Here is a 21002-nt window from a genome sequence, read left to right on the forward strand (position 1 = left end):
AAAGAAATCTATCTTAAGCAAGCCGTTATTGTATTTTAAGTCCTTTTCGCTAGATATTAAAGAGGTGCCATAAACAGCACAAAAGGAAAGAAATCTCAAACTCTCACTCATGCTCCTGGACGTTCGTTGAGATAAGCCATCCAAATAGTGAGTTAATACATGGAGTGCATTTTGTAGTAACCTCCAGTCGCCAGTTCAGATTTGTGTAAAGCAGATTCTTACAGAGCGCACTGCAAAAGGGGAAAAAAAGTCCCTCAATAGTACTTTTGTATTTGAGATTTGAAACTCACCTGCAACAGTCAGCTGAACATCACGATTTCTCTCCCACCTCTGTTTTCACACACGACAGCTGTACAGTATGCATGTGTATGTGCTTCTAGGCTGTTTTGTCTCATAAATTTTCATGAAAGAACACCAGCGTAAAGATCAAAACATTTTCTCCTGAAGGTTAATGGGTCAAATGCGTTGATCAAAATCTACTTGTTGCACGCACTACTCTCATTAGAGGCATTTAAAGAGAATCATTTGATACAGATACTCTGATCTTCCCCATGGCACTCTCTAGTGTATGCTGTCTATCTATCACACACACACACACTCTCACACACTGTGTTGGTCCTTCGGGATCAGACAGTGGACTGAATGCAGATATGCCTCTTTGAAGTGAACAGGCCTACAACTAATGTCTGTATGAGAGGCACGCACATGCACGTATTCACACATACACTCTGGCTGTGTTGATGCATACTTCTTTAATCAGATCAGGTATTTAATTATTAATATGTGTGTTAAAAGATGACCCTGCAGCAGTGCTGTTTAACCTTTACTGTGGAATAATCCGACGTGCCTGTGTGCGTGCGCATTGCGTTGCAGTGTTGCCATCAAGGAATATTGAAACACAATATACACGACGCAGATGCTTCTGGTGATGTTTTAAACATTTATTGTTTTTCTGTGTCTTTTTGTAGGTGTGTGGAAATCATTGCCAAGGAGGGGAGAAGTTTGAAGGAGCTCTATCTCGTGTCTTGTAAAATTACAGACCACGGTAGGATACTTTCAATCACTGTCCCTTTGTTGCAGTCAACCGCCAACATTATCATCATTTCCATTATTGCCCACATTCACCACTGCGATTCAGGACTCATTTGATTTTACAGCTTTCCTCTTATGAGACTTGTAAACAGTGAAAATATTATTGAAAAGTTTCAAGCAGAAGAAAGCAGTGTTAGCTGGAGCTCTTCTGCACATTTACCCACACTAGAGTTTTACCAGAGATTTACCTTTAAGTAAACTTTTTAAATAAACCGAGAAGCATTACTCGGCAAGCCACTCAATGTCAAACCATGCGGTGGTTACTTGATGGCTGACTTTTGTGAATTCTTATATGAGAGGTTAAATATTGTGCTTTCTGGAGAAATAGTCTTTCAGAGCACATTATATGAGGTATGAAAAGGCTACTCGGGATTTTTATACATTTACTTGTGTTGGTGGATTAGAGTTGTTTGTATTGTCTGATGGGGGACATACATGGTGTTTTCATCCTCAGCATACACTCAGGTGTTATATATATCTTTTATATCGCTGTAGCATCATCTCCTCTTTTTATTTTGTTTACACTACCTTGCCTCTCTGCTTGATTCCATTCTGCCATATGTTTTGCGGAATATTTGAGTCTTTCATCAGCTACAGTACAATACACAGTTGGAGTTCATCGGTACTGAAGCATCAGGAGTGCAATCCTGGTTCTTTGTGTGGCACTGTTTAGTTGTGTTTGTGCATGTGTGCACTCTTCAAATTGCACAAATGACACTCCCAGCAGCGCAGCCGACTATTTTCTTTGGGTGCCTGCTTTCTCCAATCTACTGTTACTCGAGTCTGAAGGGTTTTTACCACTTATGCTATTTCCTGTTATCTTTGCAGCTCAAAATACCCACAATCTGTATCGTAACAAAAGCCAGCCCCCCCCCCCCAAACAAATATTTGGTGTGATGCATGATAGCCTGAGTTTGATCGTCAAAGAAAGTTTAATTTGACTTTAAGCTGTAATAATTCCCAACCGCAATGGTTTGTCTGTTTTCTTTTTCTTTTATATTATGTTAATTTGTTATTGTTTGAATAATTCATCTATTCAAATTTCCTGTTCAGAATTTCATAAAGGGACTAATGAGATAATAAACTAATGGATGTTCTGCTTGTTTGTCACATGGGGTTCTCTTATTTTTGATACTTAAATGTGTTAAACTTAAGATAACAAGCCGTCTGTTCTTTTTTTTTTTTTGATAGTTAGGCATTTCACCTGTTGACTTTAAAGTGTTGTTTCTTCAGTTTTCTTTTGTTTTGCAACTCACTGTAGTTTGACTCTAAGAAAAAAACTTAAAAACTAAGCTGTTGCTTGGTACCATGGTGATTTTTCTATAGTCTATCAAACTTTGGCATTTGATTTTCTTGATGTAAATGCAACGTCTGTGAATTGTTTTTAGCTGGTAATTGTTGTTAAAATGTCTATAAAATGAAACTTTAATATACCTGAGTGTCAAACTGGAACTATAGCGCTTGAAGTTTATCAACACAGTCGAGAGAAACTCATCGGGCTTTGAGGGGATTTTCATACATAACAACACTATTGTTGGATCATGTGGCCCCAAAACACCTGTTTCATTATAAATGGAGAACATGTAAAACAGTGACAAGTGTGGCACCCTAGGCTGACTCCTTGTTTGATTGGTTTTCTTCCATAAAATTTGGAACGTCAACAACAATAAATTATTTCAGGCTTATTGTGTGCAGAAGAACGAGTAGCCCGAACACGCACAGGACAACATCTTGGAATGTGCGATCCACTTGTCTTAATGGATCCAGGATGCTTGGATCCATTGGCAAGCCATTTAATTTTGTTATAAATTGGATTTTAGGCTTTTCTTGTTTGATTTTGCACTTGGAGAAACACCACAGTCAACAATTTATTACTCCGACTCTTGGCTTTTGTCCTGACCGAACTGCTTCGATTACATTTGGAAGGCTGCACACTGCCCCGCACCACACCACTACAGTTTTCTCTGTTCTCTGCAAAGTAGGGACAAATGATATAGAAAATACTTAATGTTGCCGTCACTAAGCATTAACCTTCCATAACATAATCATGATTATTTGTGTTGTAGATTGTAGACTCGAATGGTTAATCTCTAACATGAGCTACCATTTGCTAACGATTTCTGTGAATTACACTAACAACAGTCACCTTGACCTTTCTGAACTAGAACCTGAACTGCATTTGCAAGTGAGTGAAACATTATGTGGGCGTGTGTCTACTGGTGTCTGATTAATGACTCCAAGATCACAATAGTACATTAAACTAGGAATGTTCACAGGCGCCCGGTATATATCCCCTTCTCTCTGCTTGTGTCTCTAATCCTTTTGACCAAGATGAATTAGCGATATCTGATTTTCTTCCTTCACTAATGATCCCTCTGGCCCTCTTTGGCTGCTGATAGGGTCTGTGTGTTTTTATGTTTGTGTGTACATTTATCTCTTTCCAGGATAGAGATGCCTGTTCTTAGAGCTCTGTACTCTAACACAATGATTGGTGGATTTCCTGCTTCAGTCTCTGAAAAATTAAATCACAGAAATGAGATTTTACATCTGCCAAGCCGGCCCCTGTTTTTTTTCCGCCCATCTCCGCGCTAATTATTTTTATTAATGGCTTCTGTGAGTGCATTTGAGATGTCCACAAGCCTCTTACGTTTGAGTGTTCTGTTTTTTCCTCCCAGCTTTTGCTTCCTGTGTGATTTTATAGGAGCTTTGAAAACAGATATAAAAGGAGATAAAAAGACAGGTTTAGATGACAGAAATGAAAAGCTGGAAATATGTAATTTTACTCCCAGTGAGATGGTTTCAGAGATTATTTTGTGAGGAAGAGGAAGTAAATGGAAAAAGTGAGGATAGAGCATTTTGGGGTAATGATCTTACTGAAAGCCCAGTTAGTGCCATGGAAAGGGAAGAAAAAATAACTTCCAAATCTTGTGTGGCATTCATCAAAGAACATCGTACTAATTAGCCTAAATAACATTTTGGTTGCAATCAAAGCAGTATAGAGGCTTGTTAAACACCTGGATTGTCTGATTAACATATTTCATATGGTTTGTGATTTTCAGCAACTAACACCTACAACTTATGATTGATGATAAATAATGGGCACTGAAAGATTTTATTAAACATCCTAAAGCGTTCTTTTCAGATTTCCTGTGTCTTGCATTACAAGTGGTTTTCTCTGTGGGATACTTAGTCTTTATACACATGGTCTTCTCAATCTTTTCAGACATTTTTGCTGTTCTCATGTTACTTTTAAAGGGATTAACGCCAAACAGAAAGCTATAATCCTAAACCAATATGAAGAATTTAACAATATGATCCAGGCTAAAAGCTACACAATTGTTGCAGCCAAAGGAAAAAAGGAAAGCTGGCAAAGAAAAAAGTTTACAAGATAACTTTCATTAAATTAATGTGTTTAGATTCTTATTCCTATTCTTATTGTTATTTCAATATTAGCCTGATTCTTTCAGCTGCCAGTGTTAAAATAATCTTGGGAGCAAGTAAAGACCAAATGAAAAACATATTTCAAACATATTTCAAACATGTAGGCATGGTTTGTTTTAGAAATGTTGTTATAAAGCTTGCAAGGCTTTTTACAGTTCTGGGATTTACAGTTCACTGTGTAAAGGCCATTGAGAGTTCTTGCTGCCAATAGAAAAGAGAAAATGTGTTACTCCTTGATGTTCATCAATGGAAGTGAAAGGGTTTAGCCAGTGTCTGAAAAACCAGAGACCCTGTCGCTAACCCCCAAGATGCTTGTTGTGCTTTTATGTGTGTTGATCTTGGGTAAAACTTATTTACCTTTAATAGTATGGGTGAATCAAGAAGTTGATGTTAAATTAATTATTTAAAATTCATTTGCGTATGTTAGTTACCTTGATCCTTGGTACTCATTTGCAGTATTCTCTTGTTCTTGGAGTCGAGTAATCATAAAGACACATGGGATACATTTAGTGTAACCAAGACTCAAGGCTGTGCTCCTTCTAAGCAATTCAGAGTCTTGACCCTCTGATTAAGAAGGCTTTATCTATAAAGTGCCCTCTTATCACTGATGACTTTTGGGACTGCAAAGGCACTTTTGGGACATTTAAAAATTATGTTTAAATATCCGGTTAAGTAGTTAGTCTGAAAGGGAGATAGGGTCTAGAAACAAATTTCCCATGTTATAGATTTTGTAGAAAAGAAGGGTCAATTAAAGCCACTAGAGATAATGTAAAGGAAGTATTAATAAAAGAGATTATATTAAAAAGCATTTTCTTCTAGCAACTGGAAAGATACAATGTGGTGACTCACTATAGAGCAATGCAGGTCGCTCACAGACAACACATGCCACCTTATTTTAGAACTATTCGCACACAGTTAGGTCCAAGTATTTTGCAAATGAACACTAAGGCTGATATAACGATGTATATCGGATGACGATATAAAACATCTATTGTTTCGCCACGCAGCTGGAAACACTTCACGCAAGACGAGCTGCCCGAGATTCACAGAATTTACAGAAAATGTTACATTTTTGTGATTTATATCGTTATCGGGACGATAGATGTCTTATATCGGGATATGAGATTTTGGTCATATCGCACAGCCCTAATGGACACAATTTCTGTAATTTTGCCTCCGCGTAACAGTGATTTGTATTTTAGATTAAATAATCAATGTGATTTAAGTGGAGGTTTTCAGCTTTAATTAATCTTTAATTGGTTTTCAAAAGTATCACATTCATATTTATACATAATGCTGCATTTTCAGAGGGCAGACACAAGTGGACAATTAACTGAGAAAAGACCTAGATTTAATTCCAGCTTTCGAATTTGCATTTGGTATCTTACACTGGAACTCTCAATGCGAGGTCCAAGGAGACTTTGAAGCAAGTGACCATTTAGACTGAGAGGTCAAAATTATTATTGGAGAGGTAGTTACAACGGGAATGTAAAAAGAAGGAAAGGACTCGCCAGCTCTGCAACACCAACGAGTCTGAAAGACGGTCAGTGATCACAGAATTCTTTCCTTGGTTTTTTTTTTTTTTTAAAAACCCAACATCTGGCAAAATCAAGAAAACTCTGGAGGAGAAAGAGATGTCGTCATAAATGTAAATAGAGAATGTTTACAGCAAGGTGCAAACACCTGGTTAAGCTCTGGAACATGAAGGCAAGATTAGACTTGAATGAATTCTGAAGTTCTTGGATCCAGCCAAATTTTGCACAACCGATCAGATAACATTTTATAGTGAAAATTGGTAATGACCCGCATCATACTGCAAAAGCAACCCAGGAGTTTCTCATGGCAAAGAAACGGGATATTCAATGGCCAAGTCAGTCACCTAATCTCAGCCCAGTGGAGCATGCTTTTCAGTTCCTGAAGACAAAACTGAAGCCAAAAAGACCCACAAACTGAAGGCAGCTTCTGTAAAGGCCTGGCATCTCCAGGGAGGAAACCCAACATTTGGTGATGCCTATTTGTTGTAAATTAAGACAGTCATTGAAAAACAATCCTTACACTTGAAATTCCCTTAGTTTATCCAATTATTTTAGAGCCTCTGAAAATGTGGACTATATATTAAAATTTGCTGTAATTCCTAAACAGTAAATGTAATACTTTTGTAAACATCTTGAATTTTGCGCTTCAGTCACATATTTCGTGTACAGATGGAGATTTTTTTAAGTTGTCATCGTCTTAATACTTATGGACCTAACTATACATTACAACACCTTTTAAACAAAAAAACCCAAAGTCCATCTCAGTTCTTTATTTCCACAAATGGCAAAGTCTTGGTTTATCCATTTCCCTTGCTGAATTAAAAGTACCACTATGTCATGGGTTTGAAAGCTGATCCTGATGAGAAAACCCCCTTAGCCACTCTCCCAGTGCTAATCAGATCTCTACACCACCACTTTCTCCCTCATCTGACTGACCCATACACTGGCAGTGGCCCATACTGTATCTTCAACACACCTGGATCGACAGCGATACCGCCTCGTCTGCTCTCTCTCCTGTGCTCATCGCCTTTGTGCTCCTTTTGTTCTTACGCTGTGTGTGTTGCATTCGCATGCATTCAATGGTGTCTACGCTGTTAGTGCATGTACATCTGTCTGTGTTTATCTTGTCCCTTGTAGCCTACCTGCATTATCCAAAGACAGAAACAGAGACCTTGGCACCTCCTTTCCTTACATATGGTAATTCTCCTGCTTCACCCGCGCACCTCTCCATGATCCTTTACTTTGTCAGTCGTGGCCTCCTGTGTACATCTGTATGAATACGAGATTGAGCGAGACACCTGTGGGAGACTGTACAAGTCAGAGGAAAGAAAAGGAGAAGCTTTGGTCTGCTTTTAGAGGACTTCCAGCAGAGCTAGTACAACATTGGGAAGGGGGAGGAATGATTTCAGACTTTCAGAGAGATGGAAGTCAAATCCTCTTCATTTTTGTGTACACAGTACAGCGTTTGGTGATTCATATATTGAATAATCTAAATATTTCTCAGCCAAATAGTGATTATAGAACAAACTTTTTTTCTTGCACTGCTGATAGAAAGTGGAAGCTAAAGTGAAGCTTTATGTGATTACGTGATTAAATACCCAGCGTTTAAATCAGTTTACTTTCAGCTCAGGTCAATTTGAGGCAAATCGTGCATGTAGAGTAGCCTTCTGACGTCTTCTCTAAAGCAGTGGCCGCTTAGAAATCAAGGATATCGTTATAAATGTTTTGGAAATACTTCATGTGGAAGTGTCTTCTGTCCCTAATAAAAAATCTTGACAGTGACAGCCCATCATCCAGACTTTTGTGATTGTGTTGTGAGGGATTGAGCTACTCAGTTGTGAATTCCATTGTTATGTCCATCTGTATTTACCCATCTGTCAGCTTGTGAGATTATTGTTGTCATTCAGTTTTTAGCGTCTTATTCTCTTATTTGATCACCCCCTTCGTGGCTCTCACATAGTCAACATGCATCCACATTTTTCTCCCCTTTTCTGTTTTTTTTTTTTTTTTTTTGGGTTGCCTTCAATCCTGTTCCAAGACCAAACCCCTTCCTCCTCTTTTCCCCTCTTATTGCTATTTCCATTCATCTTTCAGTTTTCGCTTTCATCTGAGGTGCTTTACTCTAAACGCGCTGAATGGTGATAGATGGGGCTTGCGTGCTCCTCCCCTTGAGCGGAGGAGTGAAGTATTGCTGTGTGTGCTTCGTTACTGCTGCGTGTGTATATCTTTGCAACTCTGTGCTTGTTTACATGCTTTTGTGTGTGCGTTTGTGTACTTTTAACAGGTTTTCATTGCCTTTGGGCAAATGTTGATACCCACTCACTCCCTAGAGTATTGTAGTGCTTTTTACAAGGTGAGGTTACTTTGCATGAAAGCACAGAAACGATCTTACTGACGATGAAAATACATCTGATTGTTATCTTCCCCTGTATCGTATGATGAGGCTGTAAGGGTATACGGTTACGCAAGAGTTCTCGTGCTTTTTAAGCTTAATCCAGGTTTAACATGTTATTTTTCTGCACAATTTGTGGTTTTGATTAACTTGTCATAACCTGCAGAACAACACTGGGATCAGTGCATTAAAGAAAAATCATGAGGGCTTAAAAGAGATCGTCAGTTGTATTTAAATGTGGCTTGACCTTACTTCAGAAGGATACAGTAAAGATATCAAACACTGTTATGCTGACTATTCTTTAATCACTTATTTTTTTCTTCCTTCTTTCTTTGTCACGTCTGTTTCGCTCCGAGAATTAGTTTTCCATGTTTCTTTTTTTAGCTGTTCAGCACCGTATACGCCTAATTGTTGTGAAACATAATGTAATGTAAACTTAGATAGTGTAATAGCTTGTTTGCTCCTCTATCTGGCATTCGGTAGGTAAATAACGTAACCCTAAGAGCAGCTGATTAAAATGCGCAGAGCAGTACAGCAGATTTATGTGGGCTGGTAAGGGGAGCGAGTCAATAGACAATCTTTGTCTGTTTTTATCGCCACTGTGCGTGTGTGTGTGTGTCAAGTATGAAAAATTTCACGGTTTCTGGGCGTGCAGCTTAGCATGAGTAGAAATCTTGATATCCCCGATCGCTAGTATACATCTGTATTTTTTTTAACCTGAGACTTTTGTTGTTTAATGCCTTGGTGTTACACAAACACTGGCAGAGTCATTTTTTAGCTTGTTAGGTTTATTCAAGTCCACTTTAGAGAACAGCAAAAATCCGTACGCTGAAAGAAATTCATTAAACAGTATAAATGTTTTCATAGATTTGCTTATAAGTTGTTTGAGAAATGACTGTGGTGTAATTATAATTGAGGCACATACAATTATTTGCATTTACATTTATATACTTGAGAGAAACAAACTGCTCGGTGTTAGAAAATCACTGGAGTAGATGGTAACAATGGTTACTGTCTAATGCGTTTCTTTAACATTTAACATGTAAAAATCAGCTCTGCATGTTTGACTCATGTTTGTGTTTAGTTTTTGGGTAATTATCTAGTCTTTGAAATGTTGTTACCTCGTTGTTCTTGGATTCTTAAGGTGCCTTCTGTCTTCTGGTCAGTATAACCTTAACAGGCTGGGCCCGGCAGACATCACCAGTCAGGGTGCATATCTAAGGGAACTCAAAGAGGTGAACTCAATTTTAATTTTTTGACCTCAGGGCTTGATTATTCAATTCAATTCAATTCAATTTTATTTATATAGCGCCAAATCACAACAAATGTCGCCTCAAGGCGCTTATTACACAATAGACTTGAAGCACAGGCTGAAAGAAATTGTCATTCTGGAGACAGTTATATGTAGCTCAAGGAAATCCCTGGTACGGCTGAACTTTTTTAGGTAATTTTACCAAGAACAGTATGAATTTTAAAGCAGCTCAATGGATCGTGCCCTAGAGACACCAGAGCAAAGCGGCTTCCACCGATGCTGTGCCTTACCAGTCCAATAAGAGAACAACTGACATGTCTCTAGTCCTTGGGTCAGCCAGTGACAATTGTAGCTCAGTGTCGGCTGACTTCATTCTTGTCTTGTGTCACAATCACCTCGCCTCTTCCTCAATCTGCTTCTGTCCACGGCTCTTGTGGTCCTTACTTGTCTGCTACCACACATGTTCCCAAGACAGTTCCCCGACAGGTTGAAGCCTTGTTTTTTCCTGCTGTCGTGGAGCCTCTGACTTGACAAAGCTTGTTTATGAGCTGACCAGCATCTCAAACTGTAAAATACAGTATTAGTATTTTGATCTTTGTTTGTGTGTTTTTATTTGTTTATCTGAATAAAATAGTTTTATTACTTTAACGTGCCTGCCTGGAATGCTATATTTATAAGACAAACCGTATCCCATGTCTAAAAGGGCTATATGGTAAGGATCAAACTCATAGCATGGTTTGTTATCTCTGCAACAGTACCTGCACACTGGGGAAAAAACAGCGAGGATTATGAGTTCATTAAACTGGACTTACGGCAAGTCCACCTGATTGCTGAAGGATGCTGACATTTGTTCTTTCTTATCAACCGCTAGTGAAAATCATTATTAATTAATCTACCTGTTTGGTTTTATCCATCAGTAAATTAGTTAGTTTGTGTTTTGCCAAGAAAAGGTGATGACTTAAAATGCCTTTTTTTTTAACGAATCAATTGAAAAAACATAAAGTTGCTATGAAAGGGAGCACACTCCTACTTCTACAAAACTAGCACCCCTAAATATGCAAGGCAGCCTTTCTGTAGAGAAAAGAAGAATAACCAGTTTCTCACCAGTTGTGAGTTTGGAAAGTTCATTAGGTAATATACAGGAAAATTGAGACGGTGACAGGTAACGAGGGAGCAGAAACAGCTTGAGAGGCTGGATCTGAACCTCACATGGAGAAGGCATTTAGCTGCACGACTGCTCCTCAAGTGCAGAAGTGCGCTTATATAGGATTCCAATCTACAGATACTCCATAGTCTGAAGTATATAAGTTGAGATTTCCATTTCCTTACATCAGCCTGTGGTGGTATTTGCAGATCGGAGAGCTGCGCAAAGAGGCTGAAATTGAATTAGTTTCCATATATTGTCCTCTTCTCCTCTTTCTCCTGCTAAGCCCTGTGGTCTATCCACTGTTTGCCTTATGGGGTAGAAAAGCGAGGGGAGCTTAAGCTGTGAAGGCTGAAGCTTACGCCGTCGACCATCTTACTGGTCACACACTTTCTCTCTCACACCCGCTAACACACGTGTACTCTTGCTTCGGGGATTACAGCCGGGCAAGCCTCGTTTGCATTTACACACACAGACTCGAACGCAATCACACAGACAGTACACACATATTATAGATGCACTTTTGAGCTTTTGCTAATATCCTCCGTCTCACACACACACCAGCCAACTTCAGCACACACGCTTTCCTGTAACTTGTGGAGAAAAAAAATCCTTAAGCCTCTGCTATTTTAGGCTTAAATCTGTGAAGGGGAAGCACTGAAATGACTTGGGCGTATGTGTTTATGTACAGATTTATGCAAATGCGTTTGTCCTCTCTGTGTACACAGATGTATGTGTTCCTCTTTATGAGTGAGCGCGAGAGTGTGCGTGGCGCCACAGGATGTAATCATGTATCTATGAGCTGTTGGATGACAATAGTGTTTTCGTTTTTAATAGAGGTAGCCTTAGTAACAATAGGCCCCATGTGTGTTTATGAAGCTTTGATATAAATGGTCCATTTGTTCTTTCTCTATCTCACTCCGACAATCTCTCCCTCTTCCTTTCAGGCCTGCAGTTCCTAATAATAGTACACTTTAACTGTGCCCATGGGACACAATAACACCAAGCTGTGTAAGTGTAGAAGATGTCCCTGTTATTGCTGGCTACAAGGAATTTGTTTATAGAAGTGAAACATTGCATTTTCTTATTTCTCTTATTAGTTTCATTGTGTGTGTCTCTGAGTCTGAAAGTATTTCTCTAGAGGCGGCATCACATCCACTGTGCCATTGCTTCCAAGTAGTACTGATACAACCCGTGGACAGGTGTAAAATGCTCAGTGTTGCTATAATAACTTGGAGGCTTCTGTTTTTTTACTGTGGTTATCACGTTTAATTTTTTTGTTCTTGCCAACTTTCTTCCTCCTCCCCGTCTTGCGCTCTTATTCACTCTGTCTCCTCATCTTCCTCCTACTCATCTCTCTCTCTCTGCTGGGAATGCAGTTGTCCTTTAAGTTATGTGGGCGTTGATGTAAGTTGTTGCTCTGACTTGAGAGGTTTTAATAGTAAAGTACCCTGTTGAGGGTGGTATAATTAGCTCTAGTTTAGCAGAGCGCTTTAAGAAGATGACAATTTACTGTTCATGAAAGAGGTATTTTGTTTTTCTCTGAAATGCTTTTGATCCTGTATTGTCGCCTTAGCTGATCTACCTACTTTTTTTTTTTTTTTTTTTAGAGAAATGTGGGGTTTTTTTCCGTTTTTTTTTTTTTTTTTTTTTTCCCCCTCACCCAGTTGTTGAACCAAGTAACACTGATTTTAGAGTTGTTGAAGCATCGGCATTCAAGGGATGAACCAGAATTGTGTCTGTATGACAGAAATTTAAATAACGTTTTTGTTATTAGCAACCTGTTCCTATTTCTATAGTTGAATCAATGGAAAATGCCAAAGTTAACAGCAGATATTAAAAACGATTAAATAGGAAAAAAACTGTCAGGCCTAAAACACTCTGTATTTTCTTAAGAAATAGGGAAAAAAATCCAGCAAAGACCTGAAACGAGACCCAAGAGACACATCGACCCATCGATGAAGAGTCATCAGAGATGATCACAGTCAAGAAGCCATTCTCAACACAAGAAAACATTGAGAAAAGGCTACGGTATGTTAGATTTCTCAAGAACAGGACTGAAATCAGAGGCAACAGCTCTTATGATGATGAATCCGAACACTGTCATGGTTTCAGCCAGTGGTGTTGAAGATCTCGTCAATATTGATGGAATTATGAATGTAGAAATGTACCATCACATTTTGATCAATACCATCTGGAAAGTGTCTGACTGGTATTGTCTGGAAAGCTTATCTGGATAGAAAAGCACACAATGGCTTCCCCAGAGCACAGACCTCAAAGTCATTGAAGCAGTGTGGGATCATCTTGACAGAGAATGAATAAAATAGGGAGCCAATATCCAAACAAGAGCTTTGGATGTAATTCAGGAAGCCTGGAGAACTTTACCTGAAGAGTATTTAAAGAAAAAAAATTACAAGAAAGCTTAGCTAAGAGACTTCAGGCTGTGTTGAGTAAAAGATGGTCATATTAAATATTGACTTTTGTCATATATGTTTGCAATGTCTCAATACTTCACTGTACCTATTTCCCATTTTCCTAGTGAAGTACAGTATAAAGATATACAGTAAGGGTGACTCAAGACTTTTGCATAGTACTGTATTTCACTGCCTAATCTAACATCTCATCTTACCAGTAGCAAAATATAAAGAGATAAAATGAATATTGAACAGAATTGAGTTCATCTTATTAGTGTGGCTCTGCACAACATTCCCAGTTTCTCACGTGGCCCCTTGGGAAAATGAATTGCCCATCTCTGCTGTAAATGATTCAGCTGTCCAAGTGAGTGAGCCGTGACCTTTTAGATGCAGTAATATTGCATGTTTAACTAATGTTGTAGCCTCATCATATAAAAATAACCCCAGTTGTCCTTTCGCTGCAAAAGCAGCACAAGATGTAATACTAAAAGAAAATCTGGATGCCGTTTTTGCTCTAGGCCAAGCTCTTTAATTGAGATGTGTTCTTCACCGTTGAGGCTTAAAAAAATGTTTTTATTCACTTTGAATGTCACTCACCTTTTTCTTCTAGCCTCAGAATAATTTCTCTGAAAAAACTACAATTACCCCAAATGATCACACCAAAACTGTTGTCACTCCTAAAACTGTCAAAATAAAAAATAAGTAAATAAATTACTTACAACTTGGCCAATTTGAATTTCAGTTTCCTAACATCTGATTAGCGACAGTTCACCAGTTAAATTTAATCTGCTGCAAGTCAATAGCAGCATGCTGCTGTTAAGATTGTGTTGGAGTTCAGTTACACTCGATATTACAAACTTTCTTCTTAGAAGGTCACTCACTCCCTCATTTTTCTACATCTGTATATTTGAGAGATAATGCCACTGCTAATCCCTTGCAAGGTCAGTGCTTGTATTGGATGATTATCCCCCACTGTTTATTCATATTTCCTGCCGATGTCATTTCCTCCTGCTGGCTCAGACCTTTGACCTGTCATTTACCTCCCATAGTCGCCATGGTTTACTCCACCTCGGCGGCCGCCGTCCAAGAGAACATCCCCGTCTTTATCTCTGTAGGATTCTTCTGCTTACAGGAAGGTTACTGAAGTATCTAAATGTAAAATCTATTTGTACTTAAAGGTCACATTTCATTTGGATTCCTAAAATCATCTTTCATTTTGTTTTCTTTTCTTTTTTTTCTTCTTTTTTTTTTCATTGGCCCCTAAAGTTTTTCATTCCTTTTTTGCCCCCTTTTCTCTGTCCGTGTGATGTCCTCTCATGCTGTTACTTCATTGTTTGACAAATGCATTGTACATCATTCAGCTGACAGAGAATGGCCGTAATACATAATGCATTGGCCATGTTTAAATGGCTCAGCTCATGACTCTTAAATATGTTTCAGCAGCAGTTCTGGCAAAAAGCCACAGTGTCACACCGGGTGCTGGCTATTCCCCCCTCATCATTTGATCAATGGCACTGATAAAAGTAGAGCAAAGCCCCCTGACATTAGACAGAATGTGTGCATTTGTACGTGTTTATATAATAAAAGGCATGTATAATTCGCTGCTCTTTATACATAAAAGGAGTGGGAAGTTGCTGTCTTGGCACAAATCGTGATTTACTCCAATACAGCATATGTACTTCATTCAGCATATGCCTGTTTTGTATAATGTTTAGGATTGCATAGGATTCTTCGATTGGCAGTAAAGTTATTCCCTTACCTTGAAGCTAAAAGCACACACTTCCTCAGTGTTTGCCTTCTAACAACCTCTTTCTTATTTTGGAAGTTTTCATAAAATTCCATCTGGTGTTAGCACAGGGCTTGTTTTAGTTTGTTACCAGTCAAGAATTTTTTTGTTTATTGTACTTGAATTAAGCCTGCAATGGTTTAAACCTGTTTAGTATTACCTTTGCCAGGATATTAAAGGTTTTTCCAGCATATTACTTTTGTGTAAAACATCTCAGGCACACATTTTTTAAAACGGTAAATTAATATTGTTTTTAATTATTTGTTCAAAACATATCAGGCTGACTATTCAAAGTGACTTCAGGCTACAAATTGAGTAGCCCTGGTTTATGACTTCAGCTTAATGAATGCAAAAACAGAGGAAAGGTGATTAAAATCCTGAGGGCAAGCTAAAATAGATGATTACCTTTGTGAATTCACTTAAAGTTAATTGAAAATTTTAAATGCGAATTAGGATTTAATATTGCTTTTTGATGTAGCATATATGTTCCTCAGTGTGACAGCTGTACGACACACATTGATACTGGCCCTTGCAGTGACTTTAGAGCAATAAATAATAGTCCAGCACCCAATAGGCATTCGTGTTTTAGACCTCAGTCACACAGGCTTAGAGACCAGTCAATGTCCTCTAGTAACTACCCCTTGCAAGTGGTTTCTGGCAGTCTTAGATGAACTTGTTTACAAAGAGAGGGCTTGTGATTGCTTTGTTCTCTAGCAGATTGCTGGTGTTACCCATAGTTTGCATGGAAGACACCAACTTGTCTGTAAACACTTGCCAACTACTCTCTTAGTAGTAAAACTGTGAAAGCTTTGATGGAAACTGTTTGCATTCAAAATAAAAGTGCACCACTGCACAAACATGTTTCAAAAAACCTTTGATTTTGAAGGTAACTGGTCAGAGAGTAGTTGGCAAGTGAATACAGACAAGTTGGCATGCAGAGGTACAGGCGGGCATGGCAATCAGCTAGCAACCAAAGCAATTACAAGGAGTATTTTTTCCTTGATTCCAAGTGAAATAAGAATTCTCCCATTTACACAGTAACTACTTCATCGTGGTCTCCTTCCTGCCTCTCCACCTGCTACACAACGTTATATTCCTCACACTCTTGTCTCTACCTAGATGTTCTTGTTTGGTACTCAAGTCTGTCCATGCCTCACTTCCTCTTTACATATTCTAATCTTCCTTTTCCCCCCTGCCCTGCTCCTATCCACTCTCCTTCTGTTATCAGTCTGTCCTGTAAAGCTTCATTTACAGAGCAAGCCTAATCAGATGTGTACCAGTGGAGGGCAGTTTGTGAGAGCAGTGTGTGGCCCGATAGATAGGAAGGCTTAACAGAAGGGGAGCGCGTTGTAAGCCCTCAATTATATGCGTGACACCCAGATACAGGAAAGAGACACTTGGGGGGCCTGTTTGCGCTATTGCTCATCTGGGTGTCATTTTTGGTTGTGTGAGGATGGGTTTATATGCATATCATATTGTTCACTGCAGTGTGCATCAAGTGAAAAACTGACTGTGGAGTGGTTTGTCAGCTATGGAGTGAGCACATGCTATTAAAGCGCGCGTGCCTTCTGTTTTAGGCACAATTATTATGAACAGTGAATTTTTTTCGCCTTTTTCCAAAAATGACGTACATGCCTGTAGGTATCTACTATATGTGAATATTGTGTAGATGTTTGTGAACGTTTGTCTTTCAGGTGTGAGCATGTTAAGAATCAGTGATTGTGAACAGAGCAGATGTCCTCGTCTCCGTGCTTGTCAACGACACATTCATGTTAAAAAATGAAAACACACTTCAAATTATTACACGTTATAAGAAAATCTTTCCTGTACATGCATAAAGCCATCCCTGGAAAGGCTTAATATACTGTTACTGTCTCCATTTAAACTTACTAAAACCAGCAGATGATATTCAAGTGTGTTTTTAAGCCTTTGGAAAATAAGACAGGTTAGTAAATGTTATTGAAACCTTCATTCACAAGCACTAACCTAAACAAAAGCTCGGTGTGGATGGCAAAAAGGGGGCTATGTAGAGGCTGTTCTTTTCCTCGCTATTTTCAAGGCTGTTTAAGGCCTATGGCGAGGCTCTGTAGTGTTGAACCCACGAAGACACCAGAGTGGAATCAGATGAAGTGCGAAAAGGTGAGCTCAGGAGAGCAAGTAATGAATTGTGTTTGAACATTTCTGCTGTTAAGGTTCACTGCTTCAAGGCTGCCTATCTCTGCAGATAGAATATTCATCTGTTGAGTTGTCCCACAGAGGCATCAAACCTTTAGCAAAAAATGAAAACAAGAAAGAGAAAACGGAGAAAAAACTGTGTAGCTTGACCTTCCTTTTCTGCTTTATCCTGCAGCCTCCAGTACAAAACCCCTCAAAACAAAACAGCTTTATTTGACAATATCCATATAAAAGTTTTTTTGTTGACCTGTAACATTTGACCATTCTTTGAGGTTTTGCAGTGAAAGGTTGATCACTTGTGTTTCCATTATTAAAAGTATTATGTATTAAATGTCTCAAAGCTAAAGTCAGTCAGTACTTGAAATGGATCGTTATGTGTATTTCCAATGCTTAAGCATTGATGGGTAAAGCCCAGTCACACGTGCCTAGAGACTGGATGGCAACTCCATGGAAACATGTGGTCACTGGGGGAAAATGTGTTGTCCCAGACTGGTTGGCGAGTGTTTGCTGGAGGATGTTTACAGTGGCTGGGAAATCAGCCCCCAAACCCCCAGTCATGTTGGTCAGTCTCATCAGAGACACCCCTTGGCAACCACAGGTCTCTAAGAAAAAGTGTGTATTTCCCAGGTGGTTCCTGGCAGTCGCTAGGTGAAATTTATCAAAAAAAATTGTATAAAGTGCTGCACCACAAACCTCTTTGCGATTGACTCACTATTGCATGGAAGGCACCAATGAGTCTTACCGACACTTAACTACTCATCATGTGGTAGCAAATCTGTGAGAAGACCATTCACCTTCACAGTAAACGCTGTGCCATGTAACATTTTTCAACAGGCACAACTTTTACTTTAAAGGTAAACAGTTGTTTCCTAACAAAGTTGTGTGACTGAGGCCTAAATAAACTGATTCCTTCCACTCAGCCAATAATGCAATTTTTATGAATGAGTACAGGTGGTGGTTTTGTGGCACAAAGATTTTCTGTTATGACATCTCAGGTCACCTGGAGATAATCCTGCCCCCTGATAGGATTATTTGTAAAAATAATTAAGTAAATAGATAAAGCTGATAATACTCGATAAAGCCACATTTTCGAGAGCACCTAAGGAGTTAGTCAGGAATCAAATCTCATCCTCATATTCAGAACTTTTTTGTCGTGCTTTTAAAAATACACAATCTCCTGAGGTTGTTAGTTTAAAATTTTAGTAAGAGTTGTTGATTGGCAAAATAAAGAAGTGTAAAAGTACCCTAGGACTTGTACATTAATAAACCTAGGGAGTCATATAAAATGCACATGCCAGAATATATTTTATATATTTTATATATTTATATTTTAGTCTAGAGTCTCTGATAGAGAAAGGCCTTGTTTGGTGTTGGTTTAGTTAACCCTTGTAGTGATCAGCCTCAACAGCAGCCTCAGTCGCACAAAGACAGCTTTTCAAGCCCCACGTTTGGCAGGAAACCAGCTATTACAAGGTCAACACTGCCTTTATTACTTCTTATTAGTTTGGATTATACCTCATTGAAATGTTACATAAACACACACCCATATACACGTGCTTACTGAGCTATAAGCTCTCCAAAATTGCACTTGGAAATTCTGCCTCCCACCAATAGACATACCCTGGGCAGCTCAGGTAAACATTAGCTCTATGTTTTCCTGTTTATTGTTTGGCTATAGGCTGTGACATTTCACTCGCTCTGCACAGTTTGCGGGATGAAATTTTCAGTTCTTGTTTGGAAACACTGTCATATGTTTGTAACTAACATTTCAGAGATCTACATGGAAATGCACACAGAGTCGGTGAAGAATGCGCTACAGCAGACGTTAGCAAGGTGTTTCAAGCACTGACTATAATTAAATTGCATTTCTTAGCTGTAATTGTGGAAGTGTGTTTTCCCCTCCCTTGCCTGTAAAGATTGTGTTTGTGAGACCCAAGGGCACTGATTGTTTAGAGTGTCTCTCCACTCTGTGTGACTCCGCTTTGCCGCAGGTGCTCAAAGTAACCCTATTGGAAAGCAGCAAACGTGCTTCCATTGTGGCATAAGATGCATTTTATCGACACCTATTTTTCCCCACTTCTCCGAGTACAATCATAGCTATTTCTGTGGCCTTGACGTCTAGCTAATACAATAAGTGTAGACATACAAACTTACACAGAGCCAAAGAAAATGCCCTTTTATTGGAGTGGAGTGAAGCCAGTTTGTTGAGAGAATGCATCAAACTGGGGTCTGTTTGTGTCTTTTTAAAGCAAAAATCTTGTAATGGAGTTTGAAGCATCTCCCTCAATTTTTCTTCTGGTTTTCAGTAAATTATAAGATGAGTCCAAGTAAACAACATACGTAAATACCAGTGCTGTCTTTTTGCAAGAGAAAGATGTACACGTCTATAAATAAGAAGTAGGTAAATAGGAGTGAATATATAAAATGCACAGTAGAATATGGCATTTATATTGACAGTCAGACCATGAAATACATCTCATTTTCACTCCTACACCATCTCCCCCTCTCCTGTTTTCCTCTGTCTTCTCACTTATTATTCACAGACCATAGTCCATTGCTAAGTGCAGGTGAAAAAAGCCATTAAGTCACTGGCTGTGAGGCGTGTGCACCAATTCGTGTGTTTGTGTGCGTGTATGTAAAGTGACAGGAAGACAGATCGCTGCCCATTCTGAAACATGACATTCTAATCGCCTTGCATGTTAATTAACAGCCTTTATTGAAATGTTTCTTGTGGCGGGCGACACTGGAGGCTTAATGACTGGAGCGTTCAAGTTATGGCTGTGGAAAGAGATAGGTGTGTGCGAGTTTGTACAGGAATGTGCAGTGAAATGCCTAGCAATGAGGAAAATCCCTTAAATGCTCTTCTTGATTCCTACTTCTGGTTCACATTAATCCACTTGTTTGTGCATTTTCTCCTGCTCTTGCAGACTTCTTTTCCTTAATTTTCTTCCCTGAATGGTAAGGTCGAAAGTGGTTTTGTATCTAAGTGAGTTCAGAGGGGGTATTTTGCTTTCTTTTCTTTTCTTTTTAAAAATCCCAGCAGGGGTTTGGCGGTGACACTTGCGAAACAGGCTTAACTGACATTTCGAAAAATATTAAATATCCACCATATGCTCTTACTAGATACAGCGTGGCAAGTTCTGTGTGTGCGTGTGTGTGCGCGTGAGTGTACATGTCATCTGAATGATTGCACATGTGCTCTAAAATAGAAGCACAAACACTGAAATGACTGATAATTCAGTACTGGGACTTTTGAAAGTCTAATTTTAATGAGCACTTTCCTGCTGTTTTAATGGTTTAAAGCACAGCTCTGTAAATTCATAAAATAAACACTTGTAATAGCTGGGGTTAAGGGGTTTGATTTAAGAAGCTTTTAAAGACTTATGTTTACAGTATGTAATCTAGAATGAATTCCACTATAACACTAAACATTATTAAGATCAGTTTACCTTTGTCTGGCACCCCCTGAAAGTTATTAACCATCCTGACATAATAGTTTCATTTAAGTGTAGTTTATCCTTCAATTAGGTTCTGTGTTTCTGCACTCTGTTGTCAATATTGCTTAATATTTTCACATAAATGGCTGAGAATGTCATTTAGAAATCACTCCTAATTCACTTGGCATACAGAGTCATCATGATGGTTCATTGTAATGCAGAAGCACAGAAAAGTGGAGCGACTTAAGGAAATGGGGGGGGGGGGGGGGGGGGGGGGGGGGTCGTCGATTAAACGTTGAGATCAACCAGAAGCTGCATATGCAGTCAATATAAA

At 38.9% G+C, this 21002-nt stretch overlaps 1 protein-coding gene across 2 annotated transcripts in view; it reads left to right on the forward strand.

Moving 5' to 3' along the window:
• fbxl17 (F-box and leucine-rich repeat protein 17) overlaps nucleotides 1-21002 on the forward strand; it is a 227138-nt gene that overhangs the window by 154080 nt on the left and 52056 nt on the right. Inside the window, exon 9 of one of the 2 annotated variants that reach the window (XR_014877342.1) lies at nucleotides 969-20880. Coding sequence is in view for 1 of the 2 variants with exons in the window: in XM_085181180.1 (XP_085037306.1) it covers nucleotides 969-1045 (77 nt within the window). In the remaining variant the exon portion in view is untranslated. The remainder of the gene's footprint in view (nucleotides 1-968; nucleotides 20881-21002) is intronic. The other variant, XM_085181180.1, reaches the window with a different exon arrangement.

This window comes from Neolamprologus multifasciatus, chromosome 12 (genome assembly GCF_963576455.1).
Source record: "Neolamprologus multifasciatus chromosome 12, fNeoMul1.2, whole genome shotgun sequence".
Taxonomy (NCBI): Eukaryota; Metazoa; Chordata; class Actinopteri; order Cichliformes; family Cichlidae; genus Neolamprologus; species Neolamprologus multifasciatus.